This window comes from Balaenoptera ricei, chromosome 20, assembly GCF_028023285.1.
Source record: "Balaenoptera ricei isolate mBalRic1 chromosome 20, mBalRic1.hap2, whole genome shotgun sequence".
Lineage (NCBI taxonomy): Eukaryota > Metazoa > Chordata > Mammalia > Artiodactyla > Balaenopteridae > Balaenoptera > Balaenoptera ricei.
Window position 1 is genome coordinate 12,089,519 of NC_082658.1, and position 15,782 is coordinate 12,105,300.

Consider the following 15,782-nt stretch of genomic DNA (forward strand, 5'->3'; position numbering starts at 1 on the left):
GGGCAGGCTGCCCGCTGACCCCTCTCCTCCTGCCCACTTAGCACACTTCCCACCAACACCCCTGACCTTCCCGGATGTGGCCAGCAAAGGCCCCGAGGGATGCTGTGGGCGGGGTGCCGGGGTGTCCCAGCAGCCCAAGGACCTGGTCTGTGCTGCCCCTGCCCAGTTCAAGACTGCTTCTACTTCATTGCACCTCATTAGGTGCTGATGGCGTCAACCTTTTGTCCTCCGTTGCCACTTGTGTCACAGGATTGGGTTGTCTCCTGGCGACTCAGAGCGTGGGGCCAGGATGGGGGGCATCCTCAGTGAGGTGTCCCCTGAGGCCCAGGGCCTCTCCCCACAGCTCACCAGGGGCCTCCAGGGCTCCGAGGGCAGCGGGGCCCAGGGATACAGCGTGGGCTCGCGTGTCAGTTGGGGTGATCACAGTAGCCCAACCTCAGGGGGTGTGAGGGCCTAGGAATGAGGGGGTTCTGGACCACACCACCCCTGAAAGAGTGCTGGGTAGAGGAACTCTGACACCCATCCCCTGCTCCCTGAGCCCTCTCCAGAGCCCCGCACTACCACCACATTCTCCTCTGCCGAAGTCCCTTCGAGAACCAGGCATCTCCCAGGCTGGACGCAGCGGCGCTGGCTTCTGGCTTCTGGCTTCTTGTTTCAGAACAGCTGCTCTGATTCATGGAAATCATTTTTTATTTTCTTCTTCAGTTCAGAGAGTACAGTCTTGTTGGGAAAAGAAAGGGTCCTTTCTGTGGCTGGGCTGGAAGGACTTCTCCCCTTCCTCCCTCTCTGCCCCCCACCCCAGATACCCACCCGTCCGGGCCTCTTTCCTCACACTCGCCCCGGCCGCCCCACTCAGCCCTGGCCCATGCCCCCTCTGCTTCTTCTTCCGTCTCCCCCAGCTGCTCCCTCCTTCCTCCCTGAACCTTAATTCCCCTTCTGGGGTCCCAGAGGGTGGGGCTTCAGGCAGGCTGGAGATGGGGGAAGGGCCCCTGGTAGATTTCTGTCCCCTCATCCCTGGCCACCATCTCAGGGTCAGAAGTGGAAGGACGTGCATGGCCATCGCCCTCCCACTGCCCCCAAAGGGTGCGGCAGGAAGGAGCCCACCACTTGGCCAGCTGAATGCCTGCTCCCCGGAGGGCGGGTGGGCGGGAGGCCCAGACCTCCCGAGGGGTCACGGGGGTCTGTGCCTGGGAAACGGCGTCTGGGAAGGAGGAATTTACAGACTTCTGTTTACCAAAACGAGGCCCCGTAAAACATTTAACAGCAGCCAATTAAAGGGGGACAGCTGTGGTGGTTTAACCACTCCCCATACTACACACACAGGCCTCTGCCCCCCTGCCCCGGCCCGCCCCCACCCCCGTCCGGCTCTCGGCTTTTGTCAAGTCTTCCAGGAGCTGCGTTTAATCTAGGGAACATCTGCTCCAGATGTGTCTCTGCACACAAACCAGGCCAGTTGGCCAGGCTCTCCGAACTCAGCCGTGCCCTCGCAGGAGGGGGCTGCAGGGGAACAGGCCTGGGGGGCGGAGGGCACCTTCCCTGAGTCCTCAGATGGGCCTGGATGTGAGCCCCCAGTGGGGAGACGTCTTGGGACTTCTCAGAGCTTTCACAACGTGCATGCTGGTGGAGAGCCTCCGAATGGGGCTGGCATGGGCCGTGTTCTGCGTGGAGCACCTCTTGGGGTTAGTGTTCCACAGCTTGACCTCAGACCCCCTGGGCCAGAGAACATGACGCTGCGTCATTAGGGATGAACAGGGGCTACTGCTGAGGGGGCTGCCAGGATCAGGGTGCGGGGTGCGCCATTTGGACTGGGGGCCTTGATCCTGGGGCATCCCAGACTGTCCCTGTTTGATGCCTGCCCATTTCCCATTCTGAGTGGTACTCCTGCGGCTCCTCGGCCATCCCTACCTCTGAGCTGGGTTCCACAGCCCCACCCACGCTGGCATAGCTCCCCCTCAGCCTCAGACCTGCCAAGGGGCCTCCTGGGCACCCCCATACTCACGGTGAGCTCCAGGGCTGCCCCCCATGCCCCCACAGATGCCCCCAGTGCTGAGACAGAGCCGGCCTTCACTCTCCATCTCAACAGCTGCAGCAACATGGCAGGCCAGCCTCCGGGCCTCTGGGGGCCTAGGGGCCTGGAGGTCTGTCCTATGGCTCTGAGCCTCCCCTTCTGGAAAGGTGTTTGTCTCGTGTATTCTGTGGAGTGGAGCAGAGCGTGCGGCCACGAGTTGCCACAAGGAGTTCCACTGAAACAGCAAAGGGTTTCTGTCCTAAGAGGAGTTTGGCAAACAGCTAATGAGCAGGATCACACGGAGCCCCCTGACTCAGGCTCGTCCGTAACTTCATCACGACGCACCAAGTGGGGTGCTGGCACCCCTGCTCCCCAGGCATGGGGCTCGCAGCTCCCTTGTTTCAAGGCACAGTTATGACCTTGTTCAAACGCTTACCCTGCGACCCGTGCCTTCCCCGCGGGGACTGCTGCCTCAGGGCCCTGCTCCAGCCCCTCCCTCTCCCTGTCCCTGAGGCCACTGCTCCCTGGGGAGACCCGGTGATTCCTACTCCCTCGTCAAAGCCCAGGAGCCCCAGAAGTCAGGTGGGAAGCCGCTCCCAGCAGCCGGTCACTCTTGGGACAATCATGGGGTCCCCAAGACAGACTCTTCTGGGACTCATTTTCCATGGGAAAAATGTTCAGAACATTAGCTCAAAGCATGAGTTTTGGAGTAAGACAGCGTCCTGCCCACCCCAGCCCAACCGACTCAGCCATGCCAGCTGCAGGCCCTCCGCCCACCCCCGCCCCCTCACTGCTGGGCCTGGTGGGGAAGGACCAGCTGTGAGGAGCCACATTGCAAGTGGCTGGTAGCCCTGGGCATCCAGCAGACACACCTCCCCTGGATGTGCCTGGCCAGGATGCCAGTGCCTGGATGGGCCTCCCCGGCCAAGTGTTACTTCTGTCTGTCTTCATCCCTTCTGGGGGGCAGGGTGTGTGTCCCAGGTGGCCAGAGCGAGGTCCAGGGTGTGGCTGGTGTTCCTGTGCTGGGCAGGGCCAGGCCAGGAGGACAGTCCAGGCCCCTCAGAGGGACAGAGAGGGGCCTGCTTGACGTGACTGGGAAGCTCCAGGGAGGGTCTCAGGCTGGGGACCAATGCAGGGAACTCTCCTGGGGGCGATGCTGCCACGGCTGGAGACCAGCTCCTTGTGCAGATCTCAGAGCACAGAGGAGGCTCGGCTGCTGGAGAGCCCCATACCTGCGGCCTCCAGCAAGGCAGAAGCCTGTCACACCCAACTAAGTCAGCCCCAGGGTGTGGGTCACTGACCCCAGAGCTGCTTGCTCACCTGGCGGCTATGGATGGTGCAGGCCCAGGTGGTGTCCAGCCCTGCCCCTCCTGGCCAGAAGCTCAGCCAGGGCTGCAAGGGCCTCTGTCCACTGCATGTGACCACCGTGTCTCCCTCCTCCCAAGACGCTCTCCAGAGCCCCTTTTGTTGCCCTGCCTCAAAGCTCCCGCACTGCTAAGTGCTGCTGGGTGAGAAATCAAAGGCTCCCTCCTCCATCCTCCACTCTCTCCCCAGCCCATCAGCAATTCAATTTGTGCCACACCGGAGGGATGGTATTAGTCGAGTCAGAGTTAATATGATGTATTGATGGGTTGATTTCCCACCGGCGGGCTGCGCGCACCGGGCTCCACAGGGCGTCGCTCCCGGGCCACCCGCCAGCTTCTCACCTCCCTGGGGTCAAGGCGGGTGTGAGCCTGGGGCCTGGAGGTGCCTCTACAGCTGTCTCCTTGCTTCTCTAGCTCCAGGGTACCCCAGATTTTCAGGGAGTCTGGCATCCACCTTCCTACCCATGAGCCACTTGGATCACCATGGAAACAGCAGTGTTCTCTATGGGCAACATCGTTTCTATGGAACCCAAAAAGGCAAGTGCCGGCGTGGGGCCGTGAGGGATCGCGTGGGGCCTGGGGCACAGGTCATCCTGGAGGGGTGGAGGGCAGAGCTGGGGGCTTCTGGGGTGCCAGGTAAAGGTGGCCAGCCTGGGTGAACCCTCACCTCCAGGTCTCAGGCCACGGCAGGGATAGGGGCTGGAGGAGGGTGGGCCTGCTTCTCAGGCCCCTGGAGACTGAACTGCGGGGCCCAGGACCACAGCCCAGCAGCAGGTTACATGCCGGGGTCAGGCGAGCTCGCTAAAAACAGAGCCATGCTCCCTGAGCTCTCATGGCTCAGATGGAAGCATCGCAAACAACCGTGGCCCTGAGGGGTGGCACCCACGTCCCTCAGCACCTGGCCTTGCGCTGTAGCACCCCCCGCCCCGCCCCAGCAGCTCAGGCGTTCCAGGGACATCGGGGGGGGGGGGTAGGGAAGGCCCCCAGAAACCTGTACTTCCTGCCTCACCGAGCTAGGCAACATGAGGCCCAGGCCCCACCACACACCAGGGCCTGAGGTCAAGACAGGGCAGGGGAGGGGTGGCGGGGGGTTGGGGGCAGCAGCAGGGAAAGGGGCCCATAGTGTGCCCCCAGCAGACAGAGGAACGTCTTCTACCCTGTTGGCAGGAGGTGTCTCTGGAGAGGGGATGCTGAGGTTGAGGCTTTGCTGATGAGAAGGCGGAGTTGGTGGAGCCATGGGGGGGGGCATTCCGTCAGGAGGGCATGCTCACGCCATGCACACACACACACTCACACATCTGCGTGCAAAGGCCCAGCCTCAAGGAGCCTGTGGGAGATGTAGCCACCTGGAGATGAGACAGGTGTGGGGAGTGGCCTGAGGCCTTGGTGCCCTGTCTCCAGGATTTTTCTTGGTGGGGTGACGTCTCGTTTGCATTTTATAAAGATCTTCCGGGGGTGGTGCCCAAGAAGCTGGGGCAGAGAGACTTTTGGGTTAGTTACTGTGTTTAGATGACAAATAATGGACTTGAATGGGGACATGGGATCTCATGGGAGACCTGGAATGGGCATGAGGGTCAGGGAGGTCCCAGATAACCCCCCATTTATGGCCCAGGCTGTAGGAGGGTGGCGCACCTGCAGAGGAGCAGTTCAGAGGGGAGGGGTGAGTTCAGCTTCCATGCAGAGGAACTGGGGGACCTGCCTTCCCAGGAGGTGGCTGGACATTCATGGTGGGGGGTCAGTGCCAGAGGGGAGGGTTAAGAGGTTGACCCAGCCCAAGGAGAGGGACCACCCGAGTAAGGAGGGTGGATAAGGACAGAAGCAGCTCCGGGGAGCCCAAGGAGCCCCAAGATCAGGGCTCTGAGTGGGGGTAGGCTTCAGGTGGCAGCAGCTAAGCAGGAGAGAGTCCTGAAGGGTCTCACGGAAGGGAGGGGACCCCAGAGAGGTGACCCTGCGAGGCAGGTTGGGGGCAGGCCTGTGGCCAGCCCTCCTGCCCTTCCACCACTGTCCCCAGCCCCTTCTCCTCACAGCCTCCCACTCTGTGACCTCAGCTTGTCTGTGTCCTGGAGCCCATCTTGCATCTTTGTCCAGGCAGGGCAGTGGAAGCTATGGAAGGCCTTGGCCCAGCCCAGGGCTGGCCAGCTTTGATTGGTGCAAGTAAGACCCTGCCTGCAGACAGGGCCAGGAGAGCTTCCCAGCCCCATCAAGGGTATGGACAGACGCTGGACACTCCCAGGGAACCAAGTCTCCTCGGGGTTGGAGGCCAGGTGCACTACTGCCCAGAGGACAGCCCCCCGCAGGCCTCTGGCTGAGTACCTCAAACTCCCACATCAGCCTCAACTGTGTGCTATTTTGACAGTGCTTGTCAGGAGCAGGCAGGTGGTCCCAGCCCCAGAAATCCGACCCAGAGCTTGGGACCCCCTCCAGGGTGTGGGCCACTGGCTTCCAGGAGCACTGGCTGGTGGCCTCCGGCTTTCACAGTGTTGTGGTGGAGCCCCACCCAAGAACACTTTGGTTTTGGAAATTGAGCTAATTAGGTTTAGCTACACTCTTCCCCCTTGCTTTAATTAGCAGGAAATTGACAAGTAATTTACATGACTCAGGACAGTTTTACAAGTTCCAAATGTTTCTTTTGTTCCCTCTCTGCTCCACACCATCCAGGGTGGCTGCCCTGCCCCACACCAGCTGGGTGTAGACGGGGTTGGCCCCCCAGGGTCCCCAGAGACAGGCTTAGGGAGCTGTGGGTGTCCCCAGGGCTGGCTGGGGACCCAGGTAGAGAGCAAGGCACCCCAGGTTGAGGGCCCAGTCTGGACAGCAAGCCATGGCCCAGCGCAGGGAGCTGGGGATACACCTACCACCCACCCAAGCTGGATGGGCCCAGAGCTGCAGAGGCATTGAGAGCCCATAGTGGACTAGGTGGGGACGGCCATCTGGGACCATTTTCCTTTCTTTAAATGATCATCCTAGTCCCCCAGCCTGGCTGGGGGCCTCCCAGGGTATTCAGGAGGTAGGTGGGCCAGGTCCTTCACACCCGGCCCATTCTCAGACACATATCTGCCCTGGGCCTCACTTCCTCCTGGGGGTCTTAGCACTTACAGGGGGCTACTAAATGCTGTCCACTTTGCTGTCCACAGTGCACGGTCTTGCTTGCAGGGGCGTCTCTCAGGCAAGTCTCCACGTGGCTGGGCATCCTGAGCTGTCTAGTGACCACATCACACCACATGCTGTCCACTTAGCCATTCCCCAACTATGAGCCCACAGCCTCCGTAGCTTTTAAGGTTCTGACGGCTGTTTGTAAAGACTCAACCAGTTTACACTCCCCCAGCATCATGTGGGGTTAGGGGAGATGCCCGTGGCCCCAGACCTCACCCCCTGGCTCTGGTCAGGGCACACTGCCGCCCGCTCCTGCCTTCCCTTCACTAATCTCCACGGGTACAGCTGGGCACAGGGGCTGGGCTCTTTGCAGCTCCCATCTCCTAGGGGCTGAACATAAGTCAAAATCTCTGGGGCATGGGAAGTCAGTGTTTAATGGGGACAGAGCTTCAGATTGGGACGATGAAGTATTCTGGAGATGGACAGTGGTGAAGGCTGCATCACACAAGTGTACTAATTACCACTGAACGGCACACTTAAAAATGGTTAAAGTGGTGATGTTTACCTCACGTGTATTTTACAATTATAAACCTTCCTCAGAAAGTACCAGTGGGTCAGTGTCAGCTGGCAGTGGGGAGGCACTTGGCACAGTGTCTTGGGGGCACTGAGCCCTCCAGCCCCTGCCCCAGGCTTCCCGGTGACCTCAGCTCTCTCGGCACACAGATAACTTCTACCTGCGCAACCTGCCGCCCCAGCCCACGCTCCTGCCCGCCAACCACAACTTCCCCAGCGTGGCCCGGGCCGCCCCCGGCCACCCCATCGGCTCCTGCAGCCGCGACCGGGGCGAGGCCGGCCACCTGCAGAAGGGCGCCAAGGAGTTCGACCGCTTCCTCATGGGCAAAGAGAAAGCCGGCAAGGCGGCCGAGGGCAAGGAGCGGCTGGCGGTGGAGGAGGACGTCGTCAGGGGGCGGCACAAGCTGGTGCTGCCCGTACCGGGGGACTCGCACTGCAAGGAGGGTGGCGTGGCCCGGGGTGCCTGCGAGGGGCGCCCCAAACACCTGGCCTCCTGCCTTCTCAACACCAAGGTGCTCGACGGTGAGCTGGGCAGGTCTGCGCTGGCCAGCTGCGCGGGGGGCATGCTGGGGCGGCCGGGTGTGGGCGTGCCGGCCTCTGGACGCTGCACCAAAGAGGCAGCCGGCCCCGTGGAGCCTGGGCCAGCCTTCGGCGAGTGCCTGGAGCGGAGGCAGATGCTGCACCACGCCGTGCCCTACACGGTGCCGTCTGGCCTGCCCGCCGGGCCGCCCCCACCCCTCAGCACGGCCACCGGCTCCTTCCCCTGCCTACAGCTGCATGGGGGCCCGGACGGGCTCTGCCCCCTGCAGGACAAAGTCCCCCGGGACCCGAAGGCCAGCGGGCCCACCTTCGTGCCTTCCGTGGGACACCTGGCCGACAAGAGCCGCCCCTTCCAGGTGGCTGAGGCCTGTGCCGTGGCGGGTGAGGGCAAGGACCGGCACCTGGATGGGGCTGCAGCGCCTGACCATGCTGCGCTTTATGGGGTCTCCTATGCCCACCTGAAGGCCGAGGGCAAGGGCGAGCGGCGGCCCGGGAGCTTCGAGGCGGCCCTCAACCCCCGGCTGAAGGGCCTGGAGTACCTGGACAGCGCAGGCCCTGAGGCCCCCTTCCCGGGGCTCCCCAAAGCAGGTCTGGACAAAAGCGGCTACTTTGAGTTACCCGCCCCCTCACAGGACTGTGCCCGGCCAAGTCACCAGGACCCGTTGGGCGGGAAAGTCACCCAGGCCTGCTGCACTTTAGACAAGACTGCCAGCAAGGAGACCCCTGTGGGTGCCCCCGGGGCCCAGAAGGTGGCTCGCATCCGGCATCAGCAGCACTCGGTGGGCCCCGAGGTAGAGCCGGGGAGCAGCGGGGCCGAGGCCAAGCGCAAGTCTCTGGAGCTGGCGTCTCTGGGCTACGGCGGGCCACCCCCGCCCCCGTGGAGTGTCCAGTCGGGCCAGGGGGCCGCCGTGGCCATTAGCGAGGAGTGCAAGGCTGGCGCCTACCTGGATCCCTTTGGCGGCACCCTGCAGCAGGCCGCCCTCCTGCCTCAGGACCTGCCTGCCCCGCCTGACGAGGTCTCGGCCATGAAGAACCTGCTCAAGTACAGCAACCAAGCACTGGTCGTTGGCCAGAAGGTGCCCTTTGTGGGCCTGGGGGGCCTGAAGGCCAGCTGTGCCCAGCAGGACGGGAAGTTCCCAGCCTCCAAGGGCACGGGCCAGGCCCCCGGCGACGTGGAAAGGCCCGACTGTGCCCGAAGCCGAGAGCACGACGCTCCGCATGGCGATGGGGAGGTGCGGCAGCCGCCTGTGGGCATTGCGGTGGCCTTGGCCCGGCAGAAGGACACGGTGAGCCGGGCGGAGTCAGCCTACAGTGCCAACACAGGGCGGCAGGGCCGGGCAGCCCCCGCCTTCAAAGGTATGGCCCCTCCACAGAGAGGGAGGCGTGGGGCCGTGTTGCTGACCTGCCCTCATCCACGCAGCCCTGGGCCTTTGTGCCCATCACCTCCCCATGTCTCCAGGCCCTCCCAGGGCTGCCCTGCCCTGCCCCTCCCCTGTGAGGCCCATGGGGCAGGAGACCCTCTCTTAGTTCGTCAGCCCCCCGGCTCGAAGTAGGGTTCCTGCTTGCTTTAGCTGCTGCCTCCCGGCCGCCCCAACCCTCACCCCTTTCTACCATCTCTAACCTGTGCAGCTGGCAGTGGGCCCCGCTCCACCCACGCTCTGGACCTGGAGGCCGAGGAGGAAAGGGTGCGCCTGTGTGAGGACCGCCTGGGGCTCGCCGGCCGTGAGCTGCTGCTGCAGTAAGAACCGGGCTGCAGCCTTCGGGGTGGGGTCCAGGCCGCACCTCTGGGCTCCCCCGATAGTGCCGTGTGGGATTAAGTGGCCGCTGTGTCAGGTTTTGTGGCCTGTCTCGGGCACAGCTGTGCACCCACCCCAGGCTTTGCTGGGGTTTCTGTCCCTGTTGGAGGGAGTTCTGCTAACTCCCCCTCCCTCCTCTGCTAACTCCCCCTGTGCTGGGGGACCGCTGCTGGGACAGATACTGGCGCTGAGCGTGACCCCGAGGGGTGAGGTGGAGGAGCTGGGCCAGGGGTGGCAGCTGTGCTGAGCCCCCACCCATCCCCCGTGACGTACAGGGACAGCAAGGACCTCGTGGAGTTCGCCCGGATCCACCCGTCAAGCGGCTGCCCTGGAGACCTGGCCCCCCATCTCATGATCGCCGGGGGCTCCTCCCTGCAGAGCAGCCAGCTGGGCGGGGACCCGGCCCCCCATCCCCACCCTGCCCACCCCCCCTGGCTGCCCCGCACCCGCAGCCCCTCCCTGTGGATGGGGGGACATTCCTACGGTCAGTGCTCTGAGGGCAGGTAGGGGTGCATGGGGCAGGACAAGAGTCCTGGCCGGGCGTGGTGGTCATTGCTGGCCTGGGGCTGACAGCCCTCAGCCTGGAGCCCTGCTTCCTGCCCCGCACTGCCTGACCTCAGTGCCCTGTCTCCCCAGGCCTCGGGCACCCTGCCCTGCACCAGAACCTGCCCCCCGGCTTCCCTGCGTCCGTGCCCGGCTCCATGCCCCCCGTCTTCCCCCTCTCCCAGGACGCCCCCACACAGCTCGTCATCCTGCCTTCTGAGCCCACGCCCCACGCCGCCCCCCATGCGCTTGGTAAGGGCCTCCCGGGCCAGGCTGTTTGCATGTGCGGGTGTCAGAAGTGGGTCTGAGGAAGGGAGCAGCCCCCCATGGGGGTTGGGGAAGGGACAGGGAGGCAGGCACCCGGCCAGAGCCCGGGAGGCAGGTGCGAGGCGGTCGAGCGGGAGGTGAGGGCTGGCAGAGGCCAGCTCGGTGGCTGGGATGCAGCCCAGCGCCCTGTCCCCGCCGGGGCTGACGACCCCTTTGGCCCGGCCCACAGCTGATGTCATGGACCAGGCTTCACTGTGGCCCCCCATGTACGGGGGCCGGGGCCCTGCCTCCCACATGCAGCACCCAGGCCAGCTCCCCGTCTACTCGCGGTCCCAGTTCCTACGGCAGCAGGAGCTCTACGCCCTGCAGCAGCAGCAGCAGCAGCAGCGGGCCACTCAGGCTCTGGAGCTGCAGCGGGCCACCCAATTCCAGGTACCTGCCCCCTCGGCCACGCCCAGCTGGGACCCAGGGCACTGCTGGCTGCCTCTCTGCTGCCACCTGGCCTGGCCCAGGAGTTCCCACTGCACACTCCCCCCACCCCTGCCCCACACTGATGTGATGCCCTGAGCAGGGGGCCCAGCCGGGCTGAGCCTCTGCCCCAACCCAACAGCAGAAGCCTGAGGACCACCACCTGGAGCTAGAGGAGCCCGCCCAGGAGAAGGCCTTGAAGTCCACCCACAAGCCAGTTGCCTTAACCCCCACGGCCAAGGGCACCCCCTCACCCACCACCACAGGCCCTGCCAAGCTGTCACCCTGCTGCCACTCTCCCGCCCCGAAGCCCCCCGCCAGCTGCCCTACACCACCGCCGCATCCCGGCGCCCCGTGCACTTTATCCGTCTGCCCCACCGGCAGCCCCGGGCCAGGCTCCAAGCTGCCCAGCGCCGAGGAGAAGAGTGGGGAGGGCCAGCGGCCCGGAGCCGACCTCAACACGTTGGAACCAGGTGAGATCGGGCGGCACTGGGCTGGCCTTGGCCTGCCCCCCTCCACTCAGGCCTGTCACCTGTCTGGTGGGCAGAGCTGAATGGGGGGCAGGGCTGCCTGGCTTGGCACCTTCAGGGATGCCCTCACCGACCCAGTCCCCCCGATAGCGCCTGGGGCAAGGTCGCCTGTCCCCCTGCTCTTTCTCTTCCTTCTTCTCCACAGTCCTTCTGGGGGACCCATAGGGGAGGCACTCAGGGACCCCGCCCCTGGCAGATGGGGCAGGATGAAGGTCAGGCCCAGCCGGCTGGTACTGGAGCCTTGTGGATAAGGAAGCGCCTGGCCTGCCGGGGACGGTGGCAGGACCACAGGGCAGCAGCCACGAATCTGGGCAAGGGAGCTCGTCTCACTGTCAGGACCCGAAATGCCACCACTTGGGCCCAAGGCAAGGAGAGGCAGCCTGTGGTGGAGGGTCCAGGCCCGGCCTCGGCCTCTGCAGCCGCCCTCCCACCCTCCGCCCCCCAGCTCCTCCACAGCTATTTGATTCTCTCTGAATTAGGCTGAGAGTGTACACTGGAAGCCCGTGTGGCGAACATAAAATTTGTCCCAGTTCCACAAGAAGGAGGCTGAAGCCATCCGAGGTTGTTGGGTTTTTTTTTTAGAGTTTTTTTCCTTTTTTTTTTCTTTTATTGTAGTTAATGGGGCATAATGCCTCCGACAGGCTGCCAGCTCGTTCTGGTTCAGGGAAAGCCCTGATTCAAGTATCTTGTTTTAAAATCCCCCTTTTCTGGTTAGCCACACCACACATACCAGAGATGGCCTCCAGGGACCCCCATGGACCCCCCACCCCACCCCGAGGCAGTGGCAGGAGCTGGGGAACGCACAGCTGTCCTGGCCAAGGAGGAGGGCCTGGGGGCTTCCCCTCTTGCACCCGGTGCTCCCCTGCTGCCCCCCTCAACATACCACGTTCCCCGTTCCTGCCTCACACATATCACAGGCAGAGGGTTGGCTGGGGACCCTCCCCGCCAGGTGTGGGTCTGAGGTGTCTGAGGTCACCCTCACCCCCAGCTGCTCTCTCCTGACAACGCCCTCTTTTGCAGACCTGCCTCCCGGATACACGTGCCCTGCGGCCGGCTCGGGCTTCTCCCTGCCCCGCATTGTGCACTCATCTGACCTCTCGGACCCCGAAACTATGCAAACCGCCCCGCCGGGGGCCCAGCCTGAGCTGGCCAGGACGTTCCCACCCGGGGAGCTGGGCCCACACAGCCCCCAGAACCTGGAGGAGCCTGGGCTGCCCTCAGGGGCCAGGGAGGCCACCCAGGACCTTGCCGCACACCCCCACCCTGCCGAGCGGGGACCCCCGGGGAAGGCAGCGGACCCCAGCCCACTGGAGGGGCTGCGAGAACTGCGGTGCGGGGCCCTCCTCGAGGGAGGGGGCCCTGAGGCCACTGGCCAGGCTGATTCTACTCAGGGAGGGGCCCAAGAGGAGAGGACCACAGAGGAGGGGCGGGAGGAGGGAGAGCAGGGGCCCTCGTTGGGGGCCAGCCCCCAGGCCATGGAGCAGCAAGCAAGGAGCCTGGGTGCCCTGGATCAGGCCAAGCCGGGCAAGCAGCAGCCCCCTGCAGAAGCAGAGGCAGAGGAGGCGGCCAGGTTCAAGGAGGCCGAGCTGGAGGAGGAGGAGGACTGGGGGTTGACTCCCGACAACAGCCAGCCGCCCAGGGAGCTGCCGGGTCTGGACGCCCTGGTGGCAGCCACCATCAACCTGGGGGATCTGCCCGCTGTCAGCCCACTGGACCCTCAGCCCCCCACTGTCCCTGGGCCACCCAGCACAGCTCCCCTGCCCCGTAGCTCAGGGATTCATGGCATTGCCCTGCTCAGCGAGCTGGCCGACCTGGAAATCCAGCAGCAGAGGACTGAGCCAGACCTGCAAGGTAAGCCCCATCCCTCCGGAGCCCCAGGAGCTGGACCCTTGGGCATAGGCTCAGGGTCAGCCAGCCAGACAGTGGCCTTCAGCCCTGCTCCGTTGTCCCCACAATGTGGCCCCTTGTCAGGAAACCAGGCAGGTGTGCCCACACGGTGTTACCCCCACCCCTGGCTGCAGGATGAGCCATGGGGTAGGGCCTCAGGGCCAAGACTGCACCCTGAGGATGGTGTCAGAAAGGTGTCTGTTCACGATGCCCTGAAGGGGCTTGAGGGTGTCTCCAGTTTACACACAAGGATGCCAAGGCCCACAGGGGTGGGGGTGGCGGGGGGGGTCAGGTCACTAAACTACGGGCTCACAGCCAGGAAGCGGGTAGGAAAGATGGCGCTCTTGCTATAAGCTTTCACCTCCTTGGGTTCTGCAGCTTCCGAACCTAGCCTACACGGGGCCCAGCTCAGGATGTGGCAGCCCTTGCCTCCCAGGCCCCGGGGAGGTGGCACCCCCCACGTCCCCCTCAGCCTCACTAGGCCTTGGGGCTGACCTGTGTGACAAGATGCTCCTGGCCTCCCTGCACCCCGCCCAAGGGCCCCAGGGTGCCAGCCCAAGGCTGGTGCCGCCCTGACTCGGACCAGAGCCCAAGGGCCAGGCGTTTGCTTAGGCCTCTCTAGCACTTATGTCCCTGACAGGGACCCCTCCCAGGCCCTCCCTGCTGGAACCCCTCGGTTCAGCAGGCACCCCCAGCCAGGCTTTGTGCCCCGTTGATGTTTATAGAAAGAACCCAACAAAGTCCTCAGCTGGCCCACTCGTTTTCCCACCGCGTGAAGCTCTCCACTGCCCACTGCCAGCCGCCAGCACCTCTTGTGCTGCGTGGAGATATGGGAAGGTTCTTGTAAAGTTAATTTCCCTGAAGGTCTCTGTGTCACTCCTCTCTTGTCTGACCAGAGGGGCCACGACTGTGCTGAGGAGAGTAAGCCGGGGAGCCCTTGCCTGTCAGGAACCCTGGGAGGGCCTCGCTTGGAGCTGTAGCGTGAGGCGGGGCTGCCCCGGTCAGGGCCTTGCTGCCCAGAGCCACCGTGTGAGTGCGGCTGGCGTGAGGGTGCACTGAGCGGGACGCCGGGCGCCACGTGTGTGGCCACCAGTCTGTGCATGTGAATGCCTACTGGACCCGTGCCCACTCATTGAATGGATGCTCACGTGTAGACCACGTGTGTCCCATTGTGGGTATTGCAGCTGCCAGCCCAGGCCAGGCCCTGCTGCCACTGCTGGGTCTCCACCCCACCCTTCCCTTCTGGAACCTTCAAACCCCCCTCTCCCCTCCTGTTTCTCCCAAGACCCCCGCCCTCCCCTCTTGGAGCCCTCAGGCCTTCACCCTCCCCTCCTGCTGCTCCCAGGCCCCCACCCTCCCTCTGTCCCAGTTAATTGGCCCGTCTGCGCAGCCTCTCAGCTCTAGAGCCGTTCCCTACAAGCTCAGTGACTGCTTTGCCTGAAATTACTTAGGAAATCAGCTCATTTTCTGAGCAAAAGGCAGGACTCACGGAGAAGGCGGGAGAAGACCATCTCGGGAACAGGCCAGGGTACAGAGGGGAGAGGGAGGGGTAGAGATCCAGAGGGACATGGGGGCCTCCTGCCCCCTCCTCCCGGAGGAGACCCCCTGAAGTACCTCCCAGGCCAGGCAGAGCTGGTGAAAGGCCAGGTGGGAGCCCCTGAGAAGTGGGGGTGAGGAGGTAACCAGGTTCTGAAAGGTGACGTGGCCCCCAACTCCCATAGCCGGGCCGAGTGGCGCTGGTGTTCGGGCCCCAGGCTCTTTGCTCCCAGGCTGGGGCCAGCCCCACCCTCACTGATGTGGGCGTCCAGAGCCCTCACACCCCCCACCAGTAGGACTTGGCCGCAGGACCCTGGCTTATCCCCCACCTGGGCTCAAGTCCAGGGAGCTCAGTGGGCAGGCTGCGCAGCCCGTGGACCTCCATCGCAGGGGGCAGGGACTCAGGCCCCAGATGGAGCCCTGGGATGGGAGGGAGTCGGACACTTCTCTGGCCATTCACTTGGCTGGTGTGGATGGTGGGGCCTGCCTGCAAGGGCCCATCCCCAAGACACCCAAAATGCCCCACTCTGCATTTGGAGGGGCCACTGGGGGGCACGGTGCCCACTGGGCTTCCCATCCACCCTGGAATTTTGGGAAGGCCAGGCCCTGTCCCTTCCGGAGTATGGCTGCCCCTTGTTCCTGAGTGACCCACCTCACTCAGGTGAGTCAAGATCCCAGACCCCACTTTTGAACTACCCTGCTGACCTGCACCCCTCCTCCCACCTTCTCCTGGCCCCGACAGCTTCTGCCAGCCTGGCTGGTTGGGGGAAGTCCAAGCCTTGGCCCTCTTCTGTGCCTGTGGAGCCCTCAATCTGCCTGGACAGCCCAGCCCTACATCTCTCCCGGGACAGGGATTACAGACCCCGGAGGCTTGGGGGTGGGGCCGTTATTGTCTGCTGCACAACTCCCTGAACCAGAGAGCAAGGCAGGCTGTTGTTTGGAGGCCAGAGAAGAGCCTAGCAGCACCGCCACCCCTGCCGTCTCCCCGAGCCCACCATCCCCCCGCAGAGCTCACCCTGCAGGACTTTGCAGTCTCAGCAGGCTTAGCCTAAAGAGTGGGGGCGGGGGTGGGGGCTTCAGGGAGGAACAGAGGGGCTTCCTAGCAGTCACAGTGACCCCAAGAGACGAGGAGACCCTGTGGAACTTTTAGCTGAAATGGGGCTTGCAGATATCCCTGCCC

General features: G+C 64.0%; 1 protein-coding gene across 3 annotated transcripts in view; it reads left to right on the forward strand.

The window, feature by feature from the left end:
• Nucleotides 1-15,782, forward strand: part of BAHCC1 (BAH domain and coiled-coil containing 1) — a 56,693-nt gene that overhangs the window by 26,587 nt on the left and 14,324 nt on the right. For 2 of the 3 annotated variants that reach the window (XM_059909003.1, XM_059909004.1), the window contains exons 3-10: nt 3,787-3,909; nt 7,186-8,931; nt 9,205-9,313; nt 9,647-9,855; nt 10,008-10,166; nt 10,411-10,613; nt 10,792-11,122; nt 12,200-13,030. In XM_059909003.1, the coding sequence (XP_059764986.1) occupies nt 3,787-3,909; nt 7,186-8,931; nt 9,205-9,313; nt 9,647-9,855; nt 10,008-10,166; nt 10,411-10,613; nt 10,792-11,122; nt 12,200-13,030 (3,711 nt within the window). The remainder of the gene's footprint in view (nt 1-3,786; nt 3,910-7,185; nt 8,932-9,204; nt 9,314-9,646; nt 9,856-10,007; nt 10,167-10,410; nt 10,614-10,791; nt 11,123-12,199; nt 13,031-15,782) is intronic. The other variant, XM_059909005.1, reaches the window with a different exon arrangement.